This window comes from Brettanomyces nanus, chromosome 4, assembly GCF_011074865.1.
Source record: "Brettanomyces nanus chromosome 4, complete sequence".
NCBI lineage: Eukaryota > Fungi > Ascomycota > Pichiomycetes > Pichiales > Pichiaceae > Brettanomyces > Brettanomyces nanus.
This window is the reverse complement of record NC_052377.1, coordinates 698,027-721,534: the sequence shown is the minus strand read 5'-3', so window position 1 is coordinate 721,534 and position 23,508 is coordinate 698,027. Positions and strand designations below refer to the sequence as shown.

Genomic DNA, 23,508 nt, shown 5'->3' with positions numbered 1-23,508 from the left:
TTGATCATTTCTGCTTAAATGTGAATATTTTGCGTACTCTGAAGAGATAGTAGAGTGTTAACATGGCGACGATATTCGCAACTATATAGACGACAAAGAATCCTATATTCCGCCATCTGTCTGAGTAATATATCCCAATGGAGGCAAGATATTGATCACCAACCGCATATTGACATACACCGCAATTTTCTGTGGCATTGGGGTTTTCAACATATCCAGTATGACTCTGAAAGTATTCCTCTAAGTACTCACCGCACTTCTGACCCTCCGGAGGCATTAGATAGCTGAGTTCCACATTGCTGCAATGAACGCGTCTTCCATGAAGAGTAATACCGAGCATGTTTCCAATGAAATATGTGAATGGGGATGCTCTCCACATAAATTTCCAGAAACCCGGCAGGAGTTGAGGTGGTTGGACAACTCCACAGAATGAAATTATGAAACTGAAAATCAAACCACTGACAACATTAGCAGTCGGCAAGTCTGGAAGTGGATATGCTACCGCCTGGGCATAAGAGATGTAGAATAATTGAAAGAAGAAGCACCAAGTGAACCACCAAAGTCCGCATCTGGATGGTGTAGGGTCCAACTGGATGGGAAAATACCAGCAAATGAAATATATCGTGGAGAAAACCAAGCAGTAAGGGATTTCGCAAAGAAAATGTGAAAGCAAGAGGCAAGACCAATGGAAGGTACCGGACATTCGCTCTCTAGCCTCGTATATTTCTCTTGACCTCATCACTTTGCTTTGGATGTGATTTACCATAGGCGCCATCAACACCATACTCATGAAGTTGGCAAACATTGCATTTTGCATTCCCACTATGGAGTGATTAACGTTCCAAAATGTGAAGCCGATAAGTAGTCCCACTGTAAGAAATATAACAAACTTTGACAGCACGTAATGCAAATCTCGATAGATAGTCTTGCTTGTTCGTTGCAATACATACCAGAACTGAAACCAATAAGGGACTTGGAATTCAGTGCTGTCTTTCTTCTGGCTTTCCCTGATATCATCAAAATGATCCAGTTCGTTTATTCGCTGCTTTACAACTTGGGACTCTTCACTTCGCAGCCAAATATCTCCCCAGTTGAGGGTGTTTGTAGTAGTTATTCCAGCTCCAATGACATCCAAAATGTATTCGGCAGGATTTTCAGACAGCCCACACTTCCTGCCTCCATTATTAACAAAATAATCGAGAACTGTCTTAGAGTTGTCACCAATATTTCCAGAATATGCAACTCTGCCGCCTTTTTGAAAAAGCATAATCTGGTCAAATTGCTCAAAAAGAACGGCAGAGGGCTGATGAATACTGCAAATTACTGTTTGTCCAGCCCGAGCCAAGGTTTTCAAGACTTGGATTATGTCCCATGCAGATTGAGAGTCGAGTCCCGAAGTCGGCTCGTCAAGGAATAGCACTAAGGATGGCTTGGAAACTAACTCTGTAGCAATGGAGAGCTTTTTTCTCTGCTCTACGTTTAGGCCGGAATCCAAATTACCCACTATTGCATCCGCATACTTCTGGATTCCTAGAATCCTAATTATGTGTTCTACATACTCAAGTTTTTCCACATCGGGGATTTTGTAGGATCGCTTCATTCGAGCTGTAAAAATTAGGGATTCTCTAACAGTCAATGCTCCAAGATGAACGTCCTGTTGCTGGACGTATCCTGTACGACGATGAAAATCTGAACCAACTAATTCCCCGTTGACCGTTATTCTCCCTGTGACAATGCCCGAACTACCTGTCCTTTCGGCAAGTACATTCAATAGAGTTGTTTTTCCTGCTCCGGACTCGCCCATTAATGCTGTTAATTTGGCCGGCAAGGCATAACCACTGACATCATTCAATAACATTTTATTCTGCTTGACACTATAGCACAAATTACTCCAACAAAATGTATCGTTGGATCCCAATCTCTCAATCTCCCCTTTCGGATCATCGCCAGTCGACTCCCTTCCCTCGTCATTTCTGTTTTCGGACGAACTCCGTTGCGCTTCAACATCCTTTGTCTGTGTCGGTAGTTTCCCCTTAAGAAATAAAAGCCGACCGCCCACGTCAGACAGAGGATTGTAGGTTTCCACTATTGCTATACCTATCGCAAGCAATCCCACTGCGAATAGAAACAAAATGCCCAAGTTTCTCCAGCAGTGTTTAAAAAAGTAGTCGAAACTCACCGCTAGATAAATATCACCTTGAACAAAATTACTGTCAGGATATACATCTCTTGTTGCAGCAGCACCGGGAAATGCACACACTCTATTTGAGAGTGGCATGGAGTTATACTGGCCACCTGTGGGAACCATATTCTGGTTGGCACACGGAATATTATGATTATGAAATTGCATGGTAATCATGGACTCAAAAGAGTAAAGAATCGGATTGCAATACGAAAACCACTTAAACCACCAGTACATGGAGGGTCTTTGCACCATATAAGAGCTGTACACAAGCATGGAAAGCATTAGCAATCCAGAACAAGCGTTTGCCACAGCAAGATCTGCCGAGGCCACTGATATGACATTGAATATCAAGTTCACAGCAAGAACACCAAGGTTGACAAATAAAAGAAAGGAAAAAAAAGCTCCTGCCTGCCTTCTTAGACCTGTCAGGAAGTAAAGGATCAATGAGAAAAAGATAATGGTGACAAATCTGATAATAAAGGATGAAGTGATTCTTGCAAGCAGTTCCGCAGAGGGATGGTATAGTAGATAAGCCCTCTGTTTGAAAAGGATTGGTCTGTTTTCGAAAAACACTGCCACCTCTGCTAACGACATCACGCAAAAGTATAGCAATGAAACGAAAAGAGTACCACCTCTTGGAAATATACCCGTGGTGTTATTTGGAAGAGCATAGAATAAAGAGCCCGCAATCAAGGATTGAACAATGGCTGCCACTAGTAAGGCAATATTAAAAGCGGTATTGTTCCTAATGGTCTGGAAGCAACGGATGTTGCAGAGATATAACTGTTGGAAGAAATTTGTCACATAAGGAGATCCTTTTCTTACAATTTTTGACTTCTCTAATTGGTGGATGTGATTCATATCCTTTTCAGACTCGATGACTTTATTTATCTCGATTGCAGCCGAAATCTGTTCGATCAACGCACCATATTCTTCCGAATTGAGCCAATAAAATTCAAACTCTTCTGGAGTCTGGGGAACCTGGTGATGAGATTTATTGTTGGTGACCCTAGCAGAGGGGTTGGTAATGGAAGTCAAGAAATCTGAGCTTGTTTGCCGTGGAAATTTAGCATATCCCATATTGATGAAGTATTGTACCGCTGATTCCACAGGTCCAAAGTAAATCTCATGACCAGAATAGAGCACTAGTACATTATCAAAGATGTTGTAGATATTTTCTGAGGCCTGATAGGCAGACAGAATAATGGTTGTATGACAAACGGAGACAAAGGTTCTTAGTGACCTCACAAATTCCAACGCAATAGCAGAATCCAAGCCTCTGATGGCATTATCATAGCAAAATTCAGATGCACCCGTTGCCATAGTTTCTGCAATCGTCACACGTTTGCGTTCACCTCCGGAAATACCACCGACAAACTCGTTTCCCACCAAAGTGTCCTTAACATGGTTCAATCCAAGTAGTGTAGTATAGAAATCGGTCATAGTATTCACATATGTTTTCTGGGATGTTTGGTCAAACCTAATTCTTGGCATTTTGCAAGCAATGGCAAACTTCAACGTCTGTTGTACAGTTAAGAAGGGAAAGTGGCTGTCCTCTTCAGGAATATAAGCCAATCTGTTTTGATCTCTTGACCACAGTCTATCTGCAGGTATTTCGTTGTACTGAATATCTCCCTCAATGGCTACAAATGTACTGGTATGTCCAGCCAATGTTTTTAGAAGAGTTGAACAGCCGGATCCGGGACGCCCGATCACTAGGGTCAGACTTCCGGCTTTGACAATACCAGTAAAATCCTTGATAAGAGTTCTGAATTTTTCAGGTTTAGGAGCTTTGTGAGGATTCAGCCGCTGAATCAATTTTAATACAGGAAAGAACATCATATAGAAAAATGCCGTTCCTGCATCTATTAGTATATTGGAGGCATTGTTTCGACCGACAGTAGACATGTGCTGGAAAATCACGTCAATGGGTCTAGGAATGATGCCATTATCGGAGTTCTTTTCGCACAGCTCTTGGAGTGAATCCTTCAACACAAACGTTTCAGGATCGATCTCCATCGCCAGCGAGGATGAAGGTCTCACCTTCAGAGCACTACTTCCGACAGTCTCTCTACGGCCTATTTCGAGTTTATCATTATGAATAGTATCAATTGTCTTTTCAATTGGATTATTCATGGTCGGAATTATAAAAATAAAACCTGGTTTAAATCGAGCTTATGAAAGCAGATAAATCCCCTCCTAAATAGTCATAGACATCCCTTCATTATATATAGAAACACCACCACACTGCCACACCACACCACACACGAGAAATCTTGACCAATTGCTTTGATGAGTAGGCAGATAAGAATCGAGATTGCTACGGATCGTTTCAAAACCAAATAGACATCCCTACACTTGCTCGTAGGATCCCGGAAGATCTTGGTCCAGAAGAGGAAATTGTCATGATAAAAAGAATGAAATATTTTTTTTTTTTCAATAAAAAAGTCAACTTGAACTGAAAAGGGAGTCATCGGAGAAGATATATAGGATCACATTGTCCCGCCGAAGATTAAAGCTTACTTAAGGTCTTCTTTTCTCCTTTTCTAATCATGTTAAAGTTGTTTTAGAGCAGATATATATGTCTTTTGATAATTTTCAGTCGCTTCCTAAAGAACTCCAGCTCGAGGTGTTGGAACAATGTGATCCCTTAATACTACTACAACTTCAAAGAGTAAGTCGGGAACTCGAGTCGCTGAGCATCTATTCCATAAGAGCAAAACTTTTAAAACTATTGTATGAGGGAGATTTCTATATCAGCATATTTTCTCCTCAGCATGAAGAGATGCATGCGGAGCTCTACGATGCTAAATGTGTGGTGAAGGAAAAAGCAAAGATATCACCGACTTCAAAGTCCGCCTATTTGTTTGAGACGTCTTCTAGAAACACCAGTCATTACGTAAGTTTCTTTGAAATTGGAGATTTGAACGGGAGTCGTGACCCGCTAAGAAGCGAGGTGTTCGATAAATATGAGGGAGATGATGGACACACGCATAAAATTCATCTTCTAGTTGGCGAAGACTCCAAGTACATTCAGCTTCATTTTGGAATGTACTTGAAAATGGAACGAGATGAAATACCGCTTAGAATATTTTGCATGGATACGCGTTTAAAAGCTACAGGCTCCCAGGGTGAGGGAGTGCTTGATTTTTGCAACGGTATGTTTAGAATCAAGTATAAACTCATTAAAGGTGAAGAGCTGCCTCCCAGAGGCCCTTACGACTATGAAGTTGTCTTCAACTATTTTATAGAGTTTTCGAGTTTTGAGGTGAATAATTTGTACCTTTTGAACATGTATAAAGATAGTCATTAATTAAGATTGCATGTTGATTTACTAAAGTACTGCGTAAAAACAGACACAATACGAAACTTGCATATACAGGCTGTTCATACTTCAGAAATTAAGCCGACGCGACTAATTATGTGACTAACTTCGCTCATGATTCCTTCCATTCTTAAATTTTGACAGTCAGCTGCAGTGCTCTAATACTCCCAAGTTGGCTACCGGATTCGATGGATACTTTTTCAGCAGCTGAATGACATCGCCCGGGACAGATTTGGACCACCTCGGAATAACTGGTGTAAAGATTTGTGTATTATGGGCGGAAAAGAGATGACCGCCGCCGGGTGTTCATTATATTTATAACAATGCATATCCCCACGGGGAAACACAGCCATATAGATCCGACTAAGGGCAAACAAGCCAGTCGGAAAGGTCCTCCACAAGGCACCACTGCGCCATTCTTTATTGGAATCTTCGGTTGGGGCACAAGTTTACACTTTCACTGTTATGAGTACAATTTCCAGTCCAAGTTTGAAAACAAAAGGGATATGGAACCTGCCCGCCTGAAAGAGTACATAACCATAATTATAAGAGCAATAATATCAGATAAAGCTCTCAGTACAGACTTAACTAACTCCATAATATTAATAGTTTTCATCAGTTTTCTACATATCGCTAATCATCTCCGTCATTCTCTGTTTTAATCTCCCAAGAAAAAGAAATGCTCGTAAGGTCACTAAGACCCGCAGTGGGGAAACGTCTTAAGTTAGGTAAAAACGCAACGTTTTCCATTGTCTTTTTTTTGTTTCGTTCTTTTCCCTTTTCTTGCCTCTGCCTTCAGAAAATGCAGGAAGAAAAGCTGGCTGTCGTTTTTTCTTCGAATGACGACTCATTAATTTATTCATCTTTTTACTCAGACTTTATACGTATATCATTCGGGCAGCTTTTCCAGTTTTATCCACTATCAAGCAGTCTACTACATAGTAATATCGTATCATATCATACGACCGGACCCATCGTTTCAACGCGTGTCATTCAGGTCAGTAAATAACCGAGCTCTTGATCTTTTTGAAATTTTATAAGTATGATGCCGATCAGCTGTATGGAATGTCGCCGTCGGAAGATCAAATGCAACAAGATGGTACCTTGCAATCAGTGCACCGTTAAAGATAGGCATTGTGAGTATCCCCCTAAATTCCGATCGATTAAAGTCGAGCAGTTAGTGATGGACGACGTTGCGGTCGCACCTTTAGGAGATGACAAGGCACTTCTGGACGGTTCAGTACCTCTTCCAAACGGTCTCCTAACGGCCCCAAGTTCTAATTCCTCTTCTTCAAGTGATTCCCCGCATGGAATAACTAGACCTAGAGAGCTTATAAGCATGGAGGAGTCTAACAGCATGTTTGGTTCTAATGGTATCAAGCGTCCTAAAATTGAGGAGACCAGCACCGTGTTGCAACTCGAAGGTCTCCACAATTTGGGCCAGCTTACTCCGGAATCCACCGTTCCTCTCATACAGAAGTTGAATAAGGAGAATGAAGGACTGAAACTGAAAATCAGAGACCTTCGATTAAAAAATAAACGCCAAAGAACCAAGCTGAAGAAGATCATATCTTCTCAAATAGATTGTGACGATTCCAGTGACGATGATATAGACGACGATATTGAGGATGATGGTAAACCCGAGCAACATGACAATTTCGAGAAAGTGGTGAAACCCTCTTCGATTTATTATGGTCCGAACTCGACAAGGTATATGATTTCTTCCTCGATGACTAAGGATGAAATATCAGAATTTGATGATTTTATCAAGGTTAAGCGACAGATAAAACAGAAGCGAAATCTTCCTGTGCTTGTTCATCCCAAGGCCAATTCTGCCAAGGCTAAGCAGATTGCCAAGAAGGAAAATGTCGAAGCCATTATCGCCTTATTGAAGAAGTTTTTTCACTTAAAGGTTCACTATGTGAACTTTATATCGCCAATACCCTTGCTTGAATTGTTTGCCCACTACGATTCTATTACGGAGTGGAATAAAAATGACGATGACAAGCTTTTGCTTTCCATCATAATCATAATCGTAACTCTGAGATCCTTACCTGCAAATGATCCCTTGCTGTACAAGTACGGCATTAGTTACGAGAAGAATAGAGAGTCGCTATACAAGCAGTACAAGAACTTGAAGAGAGGTATTCAAATTGAAACGACTACCAGCTTGCGTGCTTATGTCTTGGAGTGTGAGGACTTGTTCTTCAATGACCAGATTGAGAAGTCATGGAGCTTACTGTTTCGTTTGGTAAGTTCTGCTTACTCTTTGGGACTTCATGTGTATGATGAATCGATTGTGAAGACTTTGAAGGCGGAACAGCACGAGAAATCTGGTGATGTGATCAAGAAGAACCCTAAAACTTCTCTCTGGCTCATCATCAATTTTATTTCGGCAACTCTATGTTCGGTCTTGGGACGTCCTAATCCTGTGACATTCAATTTTCAACCCTTGTTGAAAAACTATGAGATCAGATTAAACTACAAAATCGCTCTCGCAGATTTGGTCAAGAAGTCAACAAATATTTTGATTGATTCCTACAAGATCCCTATCGATCTTGATACCGTTCTGGATATAGATGAAAGTTTTGTGAATGAAGTTCTCATCTATGAAAAAATTCTAATAGACACCAGGATCATGAGGAACATGAGATCCAGAGATATTACCAAGCCAAGTTTCATCACACTTCCTGTGATTGACAAGTCTCTAGGTGGCAATCCAGCAAATGATTTACACGATCATGATAGTGGCGCTGATGATGCTGATGATAAAGATCATCATAACCATCACCACCATTTTCACCGTAGTCATGGTAAGGAAGCAGATAGAGATGCGGAGACTGGTACTAAAAGGGCTATCTCGTCAGCTGATGTTGGCGTTCAGAGCAACTGGTTAGGGAAGAAATCGAATTCAGTAAGTCAAATGGATCTTTCAAAGCTTCTTGTTGACTGTCCGCTGGACATCAGATTTACTATTCTTAGGCCGTGCCCACTTCAAAACGAAGAAGAACCTTGGTGTTTAATTCTGGAAGATGCAGATACTTTGTGTGATTTGATTATGCTCTATGGTAATAGGGCCAAGTTCCATCAGCATTTCATGTCTAAATACACAAAGTCGCTTGAGAGTTGTCTAGACTCAATTTTGAAAGTTCTTGAGCATACCCAGGATTTGGTGGAGTTGATGTTAAAGAAGTTTGCTGAGGCTTCGTTCCAAAGGGTTTATCCATTCTTCTATGTGTTCTTATACCAGACTTTTGTTGTCACATATACATTGATGCATCTAGGGTATGCCAAATTGTCTGCATATTACAATGAAATAGGTATGATTCGTCAACGGTTAATCAAGTTGTTTGACACCGTAGGTCCTAAACACTGGAGACCGAATGTGATCCGCATTATTCAGTATATCAACGATATGTGCGACAACTTCTTCAAAACGTACTTAGAGAAGGAGCAGCAGATTCCTAAAAGTACTACACTTCCTCCACTGCCCGAGGGTAACAAAAGCATGGTTGTCCATCCGGGTACCTACAAAATTCAGCATGAGAGGCTGCAGCAGGAGAAGGAACGTCAGCTTCAAAACGCAATTCCAAACTTTTCTGAAGGTGCTGATTCTGCAACTTCATTAAGGACTCCTCTAAGCTTGAATTCCATGTTCCAGATCAATTCTTTGGCAAATTCACCGAATGCTGCGGGTAACGGTAACATGCAACCCATGCCAATGTTTCCTGATTTGCTGGTTCACAATGTTCCTGATGATATTCGCAATAAGCTTTCCAGATCGATTGCAATATCTGCGCCTACAGTTGACGCTGGCGCAACCGCCACTGGTGGACCCAGCAGTTCAGGCCCTTCAAACGAAACTGTAGTAGCTTCTCAAAGTGGTGATGGTTCTAGTGTGGTTGGCGTCATTAATGCCAAGCCATCAGGATTTCTGGTATCACAGCCAGTTCAGAGCTACTTGAATAACAATTCGGCATCTCTTTCACAGATATCGTTGTCTAATTACAATATGGATTACTATAATCCAGTGCAGCAGTTTTTTCCACCCCCGGCCCAGCAGCAGCAGCACCAGAAAGCAGAGTCTGAGGAACAGCAGGAACCGGTAACCCATGTCACTAATTCTACTCCGCCCACGCAGACATTCACTATCGACCCTCTGTTGGGATTCGACCTCAATGATCCATTCTTTGTCCAGAATCCGTTTAATTTCAATTATGCATCATCACCTGGAAATCACAACTCTGTTAACGCAGCACCTGCAAGAAGCGACGCAGCGGAATTTGTGCGAAACGATAGCGTCACCACAGTGACTACAAACTCTAACGAGCTGGTAGAGAGATCATCATCTGACTGCTCAAAGTGAGCCTGCCTAATGGTTTCCATCTTTAGTCTTTTATAACTTCATTTTATGTATCTCCTTGTTGGAATTCAAATCCCATATATTTCTTCATAATCCTGAAAAAATTAAATTAGATGGAGAAGAAAAAAGGATCCTCAAACTAGAAAAGTCCCATCTTTTATATATTCGTAGCACATATTTGTGACCCCGTCAATTATATATTACGGAATACCATGTATTCACACCTAGGAATTACCGTTTATGTAAAGCCCTTGAATAAAGCAATCTCATCGCCCGAACGAATTTGGAAATTTCAAATTTTCCTCTCCAGAATCTTACATAACAGTTACGTCAGAAGTTTCGGTTTCGCGCGTAATCCCGTGGCCAGCATGTGAAGCTGAGGCAGTATGCTTCGTAGTGAGAAATGAAATATGAAACATCGGGACAAAGCCTCATAGGGATGTGAGGCTGGTTGTCTCTTTACATTGATACCCCTTTTTTCTCTGTTTGTCCTCCATTCGATCCTTCGTATATGGGATCCAAACTTAGATCCTCGCAAGAAGATCTTGTGCTCAAATCATATGGCCTTCTAGATTCCAGCACTTTGAAGGATCTAACATTTTCTCTTGAGAAGGAGTTCCTCGGCAAATGCAAAGCTTCTCCCCAAAAATTGACCGGAATAAAGATTGGTGGTAAGCACCGTTCTGCTCCTCTTCCTCCAATAAACGGTGAATCGTCGTCTGATCCCGTTGCTGGTACCTCAAGCCCTCTGGACTCTTACGTTAAGAGAATCAATGATTTCAAACGTAAATTGAAGATGCTCCATTCCAAAACTTCCCACCAGCCGAAAAAGAAGATATCCATTACAGATACGCCGGTTCACATAGCTCAGCTCACCAGTTTACCAACCAGTATGGGTGGCAGTCAGTCGCCATCGCATACCCCTCCACCTCACAACCACTCGTATTCTTCTCTGTCTGCTTCACCAACACCAAATAGACGTGCTAGAAGGAAGCGCGGTTCTTCAATAGAACAGGATTGCATTTTTTGTAATTTACCCTTACAAAGCACCCTATCAAGGGACTCTGGAGAGAAGATTATCGAGCTAAAATGTGGTCATCATACTCATGAGCAATGCATATTACTTCAAATGCAAATAACAGAAAACTTTTCCGAAGACCATCATACCATTTCCTTTCCCGACTGCCCTGCATGCGACCCTAAACAGAAGGCTGTGCCTTTAGGTCCTGATACTTCTTCTGAACTCTCTACTGCAGTGTTGCTGAATTCCAGAACAAATTTTGTCTTGCCAGATTTACAATTACAGCCAAAACTTCAACCGCAACTACACCCTTGTCAATTTTCCCCATCGCATATTCCCAGACGCTCTCCAAAGCGCCATGTGAAGAAGCATTCACGCGGCTCTTCGATTACTGCTAACCTTTCCACGTTTTCCTCCGCTTCAGCAGTATCTCCGTCATCTCCTGATTTTAGTCTTTTTGGGTGGACTTCGAATTATACTATTGAATCACTCCGAGGGAAATTTATTAAAGAGCTAGAGCAATTGTCCGAGCTCAAAGTAATACACGTTTGTGAAGGTAACGAAGAGGTTCATTTGTCGAGTACCCTTATGTCTTCTTTTGGAAACCTTAGGCTCTTTGATAAGATGTCTTTAAGCCACGATGCCAAAGAATGGTCTCAATTTTATTGCTATCTCTTTGAGCATATTTTGATAATAGTGAGCTGTAAGAAGCATCTGTTCAGACTTGTCCAGATAACTCCTTTAATGATTGTAGAAACCCCGTCTCGTTGGTGTGTATCGATTCGTGTCCCCAAGGAAAGTGAACCAGGGTTGTTTTTCAGCTCAGTTAAACCTGATATATTGGAAAAGTGGATATCCGCATTGATGAATACCAGCTGTAAATTCACTGCTCACCTATTGACTTCAACCATCAAGGAAGACGAATTCAATGAGTTTGTCAATGTGCCAACTGATGTGCCTTCTATAACTGCCGAAAGAAATATTGACAAGCCACGAGTTAACTCAAGGTTTTACGAGTCAGCATTGAAATCTCTTGTTTTTCGCAAGAAGCCTGATAATATGTTGATCATATTGAACAATGACAATGCAAATGCGAATCCAAGCTTTCTGGTGTCGATAACAAATATTCTCAAGAGTTTGTTGTTAGTTAAAATTGACGTTACCTTAGTCCTATGTTCAACGGACAATTTTACAGTTCAAAGCTCTGTTATTAGTACATATCATCTAACAGACGAAGAGTGTTTTGGTAAGGATGGATTACTGTTAGAAAGAATTGGCAGGTATCAGAAGCAGGTGAGTTCAGAATCATTTAATAGGAGTCAAGGAGAAGAAATTGAAACCGTTGACTTGGTATCCAAGCGGTACTTGCAGAAAATGACTGCAGCCACGTTGGTAGTTATTTCGAGTGCCTCATTGAACGAATATGAACCTCCGGATGATTCTGATTCAGTTCTTATTGAGGTGAATTCAGCCAATGATGTAAAGGGTGGGCCCGACGTGATCAAATTAATCAATTGGGAGGATGTCATGGAAGCTATTTGTTCTCATTGTGGTTTGGAATTTGACGATAGTGACTTTGAAAGGAGTAGCGATGAAGAGAATGAGGACGATGGCAAAGATGAGGATATTGAGGAAGAGGAAGAGAATGTTCGGCAAGAAGTTAATGATATGAAAGATAATTCCGACGATACGGAAAGTACTCAAAAAGGTGCAAGGTGGAGTTATATTCTCAAAGACATTGATAAAGCTCTTAAGGATGCGCATATCTCTATGGAAAAATATAAGTCTTAGTTTAATACAGGCCTTTTAGGGGGTATTCGCTAAAAATGGCAGGGGGCATGGATTCGTTTTAAATAATATCCTAATTCGGACAGTGTGTGCATTCTATATAAAGGAGGATAAATCCCCCCTTCATCTGTCTTGCCTTCTCTATCTTTTCTTCCTTTTCTCTACTTTTTGATATTATAACCATGATCAGAAGCATCTTTTTTTGTATCCTAGCTGCAGGATCTTTGGCCAGTTCTTCGGCCGGTTACACGACAAGGGTAAGTATCGGGAATTGTTGATAATTCTTTATTTATACTGACTTTATCTACAGTTTAACACTGATTTTGATGAAGGCAGCTTGATCACAACTCCATCTTCATTACAGGGAACTTTGAATACCAACACGGAATCAACTTCCGAGATTTCTACTGGGGAGCCAACTCTTGAATCCTCTATCTCCAGTAAATCAAGTCCGGAAGTTACTCAAACTGACGCTAGTACTGTAAAGAAGACTGTTACCTCTTCAATTGCTGCTTCTTCAACTGCTACTTCTTCTACATCTCGTCAATCAAGTTCAGGTATTGAACTTCTAACTACTTCATCGACTGTGAAAACTTCCATCGTCTCTTTCACCAATGATATCTCACTTGTTGTGACATCCAGTTCTGGGGGCTCTGCTGTCACTACAGATATTTCTACAACATCAAGTCCTCTTATAAAGAGTACCTTCTCATTGCTAACGAAGTATGATCCCTGTATTCGGTACGTCACTACCACTACTACTCTCACACTTGGTCTCTGACTCCTGTAAGGTTTTTTTTGCTGTTTTCTCTTTGCTATAAGTTTTATAAAAGGAAATGAAATCATTGATTCATTAAGTTATGGCTCTGTATCGACTTGGTCAATTGAATCCATATCCTCTTCTGTTAAGATATCATTTAAAGCTCTGATTTCAGGAAAACACCATTTATGAGAATAGATCAAACAAATTCCTGCCTTTTCTAAGTTTCCTGGAATCTGCTCTTCTGCTATTAACCTCTGTGTTCTCTTGTAGCTATTATAAAATTTGATTCCGCCGACAGCAGTAAAGCCTGAAGTCAAGACATAAGTGAGAAGCATTATTGTACTTAGACCTAAAGTTGCTTTCTTCAATCTACAGTTGGAAGAAACGCCAAGCAACATTTGGGTTTGAAGTAAACTTGTAGTCAAATTATTGGGGTTAATAGAAGTTGGAATGGTCAGGTTCAACTTCTCATAGGTTTCTATGAGATCCTCCCACGTCTCGTAAGTACTATTATCCGACTGATTAATTTCATAGAAGGTGCTTGTGTAATCTTGATCAGTTACGGAACTGAGATTATAAGTTTGAATCAAAGAGTTAATGTTATCACAGGATTGAGACGCATAAGATCCCGAGAGGATGATAAGGTTTGTAAGCCCGAATGCAAGTGAAATGATTTCTGCAGAACTTAAAGATATCGTATATGTGGTCTGGATTTTGGACAACGAAAGAATTGAATTTTCTAGAGAAGTTCCATAGACGACCTGAACGACTGAGTTATCTGTCAAATGCTTTGGTACCTCTTGAATCGTCCCAGAGAAAAAGGACGAAATAGAAGGTAACGCATAGTTTACGGAATTGGATGAGACACTCAATACGGAAGCGGCCAAGGAAGAGACGGTTTTTTGCCAGGAAAGATCAACATTGACCTCTGTTCCGTTGAGTTGAAGATAAGTTTCGGATAATGCTTCTGATAGATTATTCAAGGTTCCCCGCTGAGATAGAAGCTTACTTGAAAGCCCGGTTATACAGACTGCTAGAGCCGTTTGGATGAAGTGGGAGTTAGTAATAGCTGAAGATAAGGCAACCATTATTGTATTAAGAATAGAGAATTAGGTACAAACTTTAAATTGAACAACGGGAGATCCCGATCAACGTATCAATCCCTTCACAACGTTAAATCTTGTCGCGGGGGATCCTCGCATAGAAGCCTAAATTCTCGTAAAAGGAATGGCATCAAAAAGTAGAGAGAGGCGCATAATAATAACCATTGCGGAAAATAAGTCTGCCAAAATTGATGTTTATTTCCATTTAGCAGTTCGTTGCCGGTTCATTTCTCCCTTGAATTATCGGACTGAAAGAGAGCATTTGGTGGTTCATTTCTCCATAAACTGGGGCAGTCGAGAAAATTTCCATATGCGGAAACTAAACATAATTTTTCCCGATAACGGAAATTCTCTGCGGAGATTTATGCACATTACTTTCCTCGGCATTCATCAATCATATTTAGCGCCTTTCCCACTAAAATGAAGGATGATAACGAGCCTTGATCTTGTTAAAAAAAAATGTTGCTAATATGGACTGCCCATTTGCAAACTATTCAAATGATCGTTGTGCAGATCTTGTAGGCTCCGCTAAAAATGAAAGTACTGATTATCCATGAATACATAATATCGCCGATCCCCCAAACAATTCAACAATGGCTCACCGGTACCGGAGCTGTTTCCTGCGAAATCGTTTAGCACAAAGCCTTAGTCACGTGAAATTTGGTAATTTTCTTCTATTTTGACAATCGGATGCCATCTTTCGATTTCGACCTTGCAATTCATAAAATACCATGATGTATAACAAATATAAAAGGAAGAAAATCCAACCGCAGACAGAACAGTAATTCTGCATTTCTTCTTTTAGTACAAAGTTTTAACTATAGAATTACCAGTTTATAGAAAACTTGCTCCTATTCAATTTCCTAAGATGTCAAAAAGTGAGTTTCTTTAATCCCTTCAGAATGTCGCCTTATATTTTTACTAACATACCTCTTTTATTCTAGGTTTAAATTTTCAGACCAGATGTGTTCAAGCTGGACAGGAAGACCCAGAATCTGCTAACAGAGCCAGAGCCGTTCCTATCTATGCCACTTCTTCTTATGTGTTTAAAGATTCTCAGAATGGTGCCGATTTATTCGGATTGAGAGTTCCAGGATTCATTTATGCAAGAATTAACAATCCAACCACTGATATCTTTGAAAAGAGAATGAGTTCCTTGGAAAATGGATCTCAAGCTGTGGCTACCTCTTCCGGTGTCTCTGCTCAGACCTTGGCTGTTTTGGCATGTGCCCAGAGTGGTGATAATATTATCTCTTCAAGTTATTTGTATGGAGGTACATTCAACGCCTTCAAAAACTTCAAGAAGTGGTTCAACATTACTGCTAAATTTGCCGATGGTGATGACTTAGATTCGATGAAGAAACTAGTGGATGAAAAGACCAAGGCAATTTACTTGGAGTCAATTGGCAATCCTAAGTACAACGTTCCTGATTTCAAGGCAGTTATTGATTGGGCTCACTCTGAAGGTATACCAGTGATTGTCGATAATACTTTCGGTGCTGGTGGTTACTACTGTACACCATTGGATTTGGGCGCTGATGTTGTGACCCATTCTGCTACCAAGTGGATCGACGGTCACGGTACTGCCATCGGAGGTATTGTCATTTACAAGGATGTTAATAAGGACAATGGCTTCAAGTTCTCGGATTACCCTGAGAGGTATCCCCAGTTCTCAGAGCCATCTACTGGTTACCACGGCGAGATCATGAATGAGAAATTCGGTGACTTGGCTTACATTGCGTACGTTAGAGTTGAATTGATGAGAGATTTGGGACCTACATTGTCTCCATTTGCTGCTTTCCTTATGTTGAATGGCTTGGAAACATTGGCTTTGAGAGGCAGTAAGCATGCTGAGAATGCTCTTGCGTTGGCCAAGTGGTTGAAGAAGTCGCCCTATGTGGCGTGGGTTTCCTATCCTGGCTTGGATGACCATCCTTACCACGAGAACGCTGAGAAGTATCTCCACAACGGTTACGGTGCCGTTCTGTCATTCGGTGTCAAATCAGTGGCCAATCCATCGGGAGACCAGTTCAAAGAGAGTGGACCTAGAGTGGTCGATCACTTGAAGATCTGGAGTAACTTGGCCAACGTTGGTGACTCTAAATCGTTGATTATCAACCCATGGACTACTACTCATGAGCAGTTGAGTTCAGAGGAGAAGATCGCATCTGGTGTTACTCAGGATTTGTTGAGATGCTCTGTGGGAATTGAGAATGTCAATGATTTGATCGGTGATTTGGAGCAGGCCTTCCATGCCGTCTTTGATGAGGGTAAATAAGCTAATGTGTAAAAAAAAAGTACTCAATAGAAAAACGTATTGAATATAATAGAGTAAGCTTATCCGCGAAGCTGATCGTTCATAACAACCTTCACTACCTTCTTCTGGTTCACAACGCTATGGCATATCATGATTCAGATATTCCATCTCCAAAGACTCACCTGCATACATTATTGCCTGGTATTCCAGATTCCATTATGGATGTTAGAGCCACAATCTCTGAAGATCATCTGATGAATGCTACTCACATTATCTTCGATTACATTAATCAACTCTGTACATTGGCATCCCTGCATGATCATGCTTCGTCTCAGACCCTTAAATCTCTTTTGGAGACTGCCAAAACAATTCAGATTTTCAAGACTGGTGGTAATTGTCCATGGAATCATTATGAACGAAGAACTTCTGACTCTTCCGAATGGAGTGTTTACGATGAGATCATGGTTTGCGTGGTTTCTGAATGTCTTTTAGCTAATCAAATCACTTTTGGCACTCTCTCAAAACAACGAAGAGCCGAAATGACTGATGATAAATGGAAGAAGTCCCACAATCTTCTCAAATTATCTTTCACTTTACTGAACAGTTTTCGTCCATTAGTGGAAGACACTCCTGCAGCAAGCCATAAGGTTCACATTAACTACGCATATCACAGTAATACCATTCTCACTCAGTTTATCGTTATCATGAAGAATTTGTATCAAACTTCTGATCAGGTTGACTCGCAATTTGGTGTATTTGATAAGTTGCCCAGCAATGTTGGTACTTACAGAAAGATCATCATCTTCATCTATAATGAATATTCCGTTCTTGGAAGCATTGGACAGACTTCATACTTGACCTATATTCATTTCCTGGAAATTATCTACTGTTACTACTCTGCCGTCATGTATTATAAGAATAATGAGCTTGGAATCGCCTTAGGTCTGGTACAATACGGACTTTTAAATGCTGTCGAGAACAACCCCATTAAAAGCAAGCTCAAAATATGGAAGAAGAAAAATCAAGTCAATACAAAAGGAAAATTAAAAGAGGGTAAACTATTGGACGATAAAGTGCATCTTTCCAGGCAGTTCACAAAGGACTTCCCACCTTTATATCAGAGTATCCTTGTCGTGGTATCGAGATTACTGGAAATCCTCTATTTCAAGTTCAGTAAGATGAATGAGATAATCAGTTTCAGTCATATAGTGGAGCCCTCTGAAATTCAGGCTAAGTATCTTTTCAAATCTAGTGACCTACCTGCAGGTTTACAAGTACCACCATCCGGTGTGGATAGTTTCATCCCTGATTGCATTCAAACGGAGGGTTCATCTTCAGCTCTGCCCGCAAGAAACTATTTTTAGACAGGACACTCTTTATCCATAAATAATACCTATCTGATTGCACCAACTACCCATGGAGCCATAAAATCCCAAAATGCTGGTTCCGGCAGGAGAGAAGAATTTATGCAAGGAACCTCCATTTCCTCCATAGAGTGGGCTGGCTTGTCTGTCTGTAATAAATTGGATACCATCAACCCATGCACCAGAATGAATAGCGACGCCTATCAATTGTTCACCTTCTCCAAAGGGGAAGTCAGAGTAATGGCTTTTTGAGTTGCCAAACTTGGCGAAAGTTTTATCATCAAAGTAAATTTCAAAGCCATCCAAAGCCATACCATGTGTGATTCTAATTTTTGTGATGTTTCTTTGGGGAGGGAATATTGCTTGAACTGGAGATCCTCCATTATTACCGAACAAATCAGTTTTCCGTCCAATACGACCATCGGCCAGTTGAATTCCCTGCGAATGTGATGCCAAGTAGCTGCCTAAGTTATCAATGGACCTCTGTCCGAAGCCTACCGTTAAAACTTCTAATTTAATTGGCTTGCCGCGCCATTTAGGAGCCAATTGCTGTTCCATAATGCTATAATTGAGTTTAATAGATTTCTGTGGACCCATACCGTTGTAGAAAGAAGGAATATACTCATAGTGAAGACGGGACCATTCACCAATGTGACATTCGACAAGATAGATTCCCGTGCTTGATTGGACATTCAAAGTGTCGCCATCAAGAGCAATAAAGTTAGGTCCCACATCAGTATTAGCGGGAGTCTTCATACCTTGATTCGCCAATAGGGGTAAGGGTTTGAACGAGATGTCCTTAAAATCCTGAATCAAACTAAAGGCAGGATGGTACAAAAACCTCAGAATATCCAATCGATTCCAACCGGGCTCGTCCTTGGTAAACACAGGTCCCCATTCTGATCTTTTGGTACGAATACAATATCTTTCTTTCGAAAGGAACTTTCGGTCCATTCTCACATAATCACGTAACATGACGCCATTCTCTTGGTGGGGGCAGCCAAGTGAATGTCCGATCTCGTGCATAAATGCGCCAAGAGTAACACAGAGGCATTCCCATCTACAACTGCATTCATTGCAGTCATTAGCAACTTCGTCAATGGATAATGGAGAACAATCAGTGAAGCTCCGGAAAACTGACTCCCAATCCATAGGCCAAGAATGTAACCCATGTGAGCCAAAAATTGCAAGTTTAATTCTCTCTGTTCCACCACCTAGCGCAGCATGGCCAAGAATAACACCATTCTTTTTACTCCAATGAGCATCCAAAATTAACACGGCAGCCAATGCTGGAGTGTGATTAGTAGCAGAGTCCGCAAAATCACCTCCGGAGTCACGAAGAGATTCCAAGGCTATTTCAAATAGCTTACCAGCCTCTTTGGCATGCTTATTCTGCTGAGCATAATTCATGTCCTGAATTTCAGCAACACTGTACTTTGATCTAATAACGTGCACTTTAATTTGGCTCCTGCTAGTCCCGCTGGCCTCGTCTTGACGACTTACAGTGCTAGGAATAGTTTCTTCAACAAATTGGAAGCAGCGCTTGCCGACACCGTTCTTGGCCATTTCATCAAGAGTGAACGCCTGCATGAGTCTCCCGGCCACACGCAGTTTCTTAACAGCAGTATCTAATGCATTCCCCTGATACATGGTCTGTTTAGGACAGTCAAAGATACCTTTAGAGTCCCTACCGAGAAGAACGCAAAGGTGGATTTTTGGAATTTGAAACTGACCTTGCTGAGTCAGCGGGTCATACGTCAGTAAGATCTTAGTTTCACTATAAGTTTTACCTCCCTCTTTTGGTACAGGGTAACCACTCTTATCGAAGCTACCTTCAATATGCTTTAAAGTGATATTGTTTGTACCGGGACCAAGATGCAAATATGCCTTGAAGTAGCCGTCAACAACTTCGTAGTACTGAGGTGGAAATTTATCAGAAATTGCCCCGATCAAGTTACCCTTACTACCTGCGGAACGACCTTTAAGAATATAAACAGGAACTGGTAGTTTCTCATAGTCTCTGGGTAGATTTTCAAAAGTGATTGACATGCTGATAATTAAGATATGTCTATATATACAATAAAAGTATACGAAAAATCAAAAGAATATAAGAGATGAAAAATGGTCAGAATTGAAAATAGATCAATAGCTTCCTTTCGCATTGTTTTAGCATCTTACTGTGCCGCACTGCCTAAAAGGTTACCAGTTCAAAAAAAAAATACTGAAAGCAGGTAATTTCAAAGGGCCCACTCAAATCGCCCCGGAATTTACGAATTGCTATAGTAACATTTGGATTTGGACAGTCTACTTCATCTATAAAGTTACAGGATGAATGTGCTAAAAGGTTTTGCGGAAGACTTTGCAGCAGACAAAGCGCTGGACAATTTCAACCAGATTGCAGTAAAGCAAATCAAAACTAAAGATCCATATAGAGAAACACTTCCTGATGGATCTACGAAGAAACTAAAGCTACCGTCCAATGCCACTAAGAAAGAGCAAAAATCTTGGAAGAAGATCCAGAGGAGAGCCTGGCTTGACGATAGATGCTTCATGGGCTGTTATCCTGTGGATTGCGGATGCGGACTTGGTCCTTTGGCGGTTATCATTCCTGTGATAGGCCCGTATTTAATGTATCTTGTTCATGCTAAATTGGTGAAGATGGCCATTCAGAAGTTCGACCTCGATACGGAGACACAGGCCAAGTTACATGCCAATATTCTGTTTGATCTACTTATTACACTACCTCCTATTATTGGTTCTTTTTTCTCCTGGTTAAATGGCTGCTCTACTAGGAATGCTGCTATTATCCATACATACCTCTCGAAGGAGTTGATCACAAGATCTCGAAACGAGGAGCCTTCTCTTCCTAATGAAACTGGGCCCAACAATCAGAGTAACTCTTTCATTCAAAAGGTATCGTACTATGTCAAGAGACCAGGCGTGGAGCCCCAGCAATCTGCTCGGCAGGACGTGTCTCACCAGGAGGTGCCGCGGGAATCTCACAAAATTGGTAGGCCGGATATGAACTCTGCATCCTCACACCAGAACGTTTACTACCCATCATCAAACCCCTACGACACATACACTTCCAGAGGTAAATCCTCCTCGCAGCATCTCCGGAAACCTCCGCCATCAATGAAATCAGAAAATGTGACTGCGGATATCAACAGAGAGCTACCACCGCTACCTGGTCGGGGCAATAACTAAGATTTGTAAATCCCTCCCTGAAAAGTTTCCCGATTGGGAAACTCGGATCTCTGGCAGTGCAGAACCTCTGATCAGAAAAATGCATGCATGCTTAAGAATCAGAAACACTGATAGTTATCCTAAGGCTACAGAAGGGGAAAACACAGATATTCGAAAGAATTGTATAATCAAAAATGTTAACATGAGCAACGATTACCGAATCCTTTTACTAATATATTACAAGCATAATCTCAATATCTGGCTACCGAATAGGGTGTAAAATTCCAGAGCATTCGGCGACTTGAAGCTGAAAAATTTTTTAGGGCAAAATTAAGGCCCATTTCCCAAAACGAAAGTATCCTAAAAAAAATATATATAAATTTGTGAAGTGAAATCAAATATCAACCAAGCGATTTCTTTGTATCTTGTGAAACGCATCATAGTTATTCCTTAAGGTTTTTCTGTGAACCACTTTCTTTTTTCATCTCATCTTTGTCACTTCATTTATAGACTCGTACAAAATCAGAAAAAAAAATGGTTGCAGAGACAAAACTATATGACACCCTTGGTGTGTCGCCAGACGCCACTCCATCTCAGCTGAAAAAGGCGTACAGAAAACTGGCTCTTAAATTTCACCCAGATAAGAACTCATCTCCAGAGGCTGCAGAGAAATTCAAAGATATCACAAGTGCCTACGAGGTGTTGAGTGATGAAAGAAAGAGACAGATCTACGATCAAGTTGGTGAAGAAGGTTTGAGCGGTGGAGGAATGGGGGGTATGGGAGGCATGGATGGATCTGACATCTTTTCTCAATTCTTTGGCTTTGGAGGTCAAAGGGAACCTCAGGGACCAAAGAAGGGCAAAGATATCAAACATACCATTAGTTGCACGTTGCAAGAGTTGTACAAGGGCAGAACTGCCAAGTTAGCCTTAAACAGAACTGTGCTTTGTAAATCATGTGACGGTAAGGGTGGCAAAAACGTGAAGAGGTGTTCCACTTGTAACGGTACAGGTATGAAGTTTGTCACCAGACAGATGGGACCTATGATCCAAAGATTTCAGACTACCTGTGATGTGTGTAACGGAGAGGGAGATATCATACCGTCTAAAGACAGATGTCAAGTCTGTAGGGGTAAGAAGGTCAATAACGAAAGAAAGATATTGGAGGTGCATATCAATCCTGGTATGAAGGCTGGTGAGAAGGTTGTTTTTCATGGAGAAAGTGATCAATACCCTGATACTATTCCTGGTGATGTTATATTCGTTGTTGATCAGAAGCCCGACGATAAGTTTACCAGAAAGAACGACGACCTCTACTATGAGGCTAAGATCGATCTTTTAACGGCTTTGGCAGGAGGAGAAATTGGTTTCAAACATGTAAACGGAGAGTTTTTGAAATTGGAGATGATTCCCGGTGAGGTCATTTCTCCAAATAAGGTTAAAGTGATTGAAGGTAAAGGTATGCCTATTCAAAAAATGGGAGATTATGGTAACTTGTTTGTCAAGTTTACTGTTGAGTTCCCTCCTGATCACTTTGCTACAGATGAGAAATTGAAGGATTTAGAGAAGATCCTTCCTCCTAGACCGAAATTGAATGTTCCAAGGGGTGTTGAAGTTGATGATTCTTGCATGCTAGTTGATTATGATCCTATCAAGCATAGTGGTCGTAGAGGACACAACGGCTCTGGCTATTACGATGAGGATGAAGAAGAAGAAGGTCAACCTGGTGTTCAGTGTGCTCAACAGTAAATGGACAAATGGGCTTGTCTTATCGTATCGTATTTTTTTCTTCTTAAGTTTTTATTCTAGTTTTATTTTTATTTTAAACCTTGCGTTACATATCTTCGTCTATTTTCATCTCTTTTATCTTTTCTTTTCTTCTGCTTTCCCATATACTTTGAACCATTTAATAATTATATTCCTGACTTTTAATCTACTCCTTTTAGAAAAATGTATACAATTGATGTGCTGCGCGTCCCTTAACGCCGTTTTAGCGTCTAAGTCACGTGTCCCTCGATTAAATGAGATGAAATATTTGCATGCCTGGCTCTCTAGGAACTCTTTGAGGTCCCCTTGAAGCCAGTCCCGTGGTCCGGTCCCGTGGTTCCGTTTTATGTCCATCCCAATAACTTTTATTGCCAGCTTCAATTTGA

At 40.9% G+C, this 23,508-nt stretch overlaps 10 protein-coding genes across 10 annotated transcripts; 7 read left to right on the top strand and 3 right to left on the bottom strand.

Moving 5' to 3' along the window:
* Window positions 1-4: 4 nt before the first annotated feature.
* FOA43_003560 (uncharacterized protein) lies at window positions 5-4,321 on the bottom strand (the record flags this gene model as incomplete). Its single annotated transcript, XM_038923811.1, has 2 exons — window positions 5-299; window positions 684-4,321. 2 exons carry the CDS (start codon window positions 4,319-4,321, stop codon window positions 5-7), a joined length of 3,933 nt encoding a protein of 1,310 aa, XP_038779739.1.
* A 445-nt stretch (window positions 4,322-4,766) lies between these two features.
* Window positions 4,767-5,498, top strand: FOA43_003559 (uncharacterized protein; the record flags this gene model as incomplete). The annotated part of the gene is made up of 1 exon (XM_038923810.1): window positions 4,767-5,498. One exon carries the CDS (start codon window positions 4,767-4,769, stop codon window positions 5,496-5,498), a length of 732 nt encoding a protein of 243 aa, XP_038779738.1.
* A 1,054-nt stretch (window positions 5,499-6,552) lies between these two features.
* Window positions 6,553-9,876, top strand: FOA43_003558 (uncharacterized protein; the record flags this gene model as incomplete). The annotated part of the gene is made up of 1 exon (XM_038923809.1): window positions 6,553-9,876. The coding sequence occupies one exon, from the start codon at window positions 6,553-6,555 to the stop codon at window positions 9,874-9,876; it is 3,324 nt and encodes a 1,107-aa protein (XP_038779737.1).
* Window positions 9,877-10,384: 508 nt separating this feature from the next.
* Window positions 10,385-12,685, top strand: FOA43_003557 (uncharacterized protein; the record flags this gene model as incomplete). The annotated part of the gene is made up of 1 exon (XM_038923808.1): window positions 10,385-12,685. The coding sequence occupies one exon, from the start codon at window positions 10,385-10,387 to the stop codon at window positions 12,683-12,685; it is 2,301 nt and encodes a 766-aa protein (XP_038779736.1).
* Window positions 12,686-13,540: 855 nt separating this feature from the next.
* FOA43_003556 (uncharacterized protein) lies at window positions 13,541-14,289 on the bottom strand (the record flags this gene model as incomplete). Its single annotated transcript, XM_038923807.1, has 2 exons — window positions 13,541-14,121; window positions 14,286-14,289. The coding sequence occupies 2 exons, from the start codon at window positions 14,287-14,289 to the stop codon at window positions 13,541-13,543; spliced, it is 585 nt and encodes a 194-aa protein (XP_038779735.1).
* A 1,127-nt stretch (window positions 14,290-15,416) lies between these two features.
* FOA43_003555 (uncharacterized protein) lies at window positions 15,417-16,826 on the top strand (the record flags this gene model as incomplete). The annotated part of the gene is made up of 2 exons (XM_038923806.1): window positions 15,417-15,426; window positions 15,493-16,826. 2 exons carry the CDS (start codon window positions 15,417-15,419, stop codon window positions 16,824-16,826), a joined length of 1,344 nt encoding a protein of 447 aa, XP_038779734.1.
* A 119-nt stretch (window positions 16,827-16,945) lies between these two features.
* Window positions 16,946-18,169, top strand: FOA43_003554 (uncharacterized protein; the record flags this gene model as incomplete). Its single annotated transcript, XM_038923805.1, has 1 exon — window positions 16,946-18,169. The coding sequence occupies one exon, from the start codon at window positions 16,946-16,948 to the stop codon at window positions 18,167-18,169; it is 1,224 nt and encodes a 407-aa protein (XP_038779733.1).
* Window positions 18,170-18,181: 12 nt separating this feature from the next.
* FOA43_003553 (uncharacterized protein) lies at window positions 18,182-20,218 on the bottom strand (the record flags this gene model as incomplete). Its single annotated transcript, XM_038923804.1, has 1 exon — window positions 18,182-20,218. The coding sequence occupies one exon, from the start codon at window positions 20,216-20,218 to the stop codon at window positions 18,182-18,184; it is 2,037 nt and encodes a 678-aa protein (XP_038779732.1).
* Window positions 20,219-20,497: 279 nt separating this feature from the next.
* On the top strand, window positions 20,498-21,376 carry FOA43_003552 (uncharacterized protein; the record flags this gene model as incomplete). The annotated part of the gene is made up of 1 exon (XM_038923803.1): window positions 20,498-21,376. One exon carries the CDS (start codon window positions 20,498-20,500, stop codon window positions 21,374-21,376), a length of 879 nt encoding a protein of 292 aa, XP_038779731.1.
* Window positions 21,377-21,889: 513 nt separating this feature from the next.
* Window positions 21,890-23,104, top strand: FOA43_003551 (uncharacterized protein; the record flags this gene model as incomplete). Its single annotated transcript, XM_038923802.1, has 1 exon — window positions 21,890-23,104. The coding sequence occupies one exon, from the start codon at window positions 21,890-21,892 to the stop codon at window positions 23,102-23,104; it is 1,215 nt and encodes a 404-aa protein (XP_038779730.1).
* Between the last annotated feature and the right edge of the window lie 404 nt (window positions 23,105-23,508).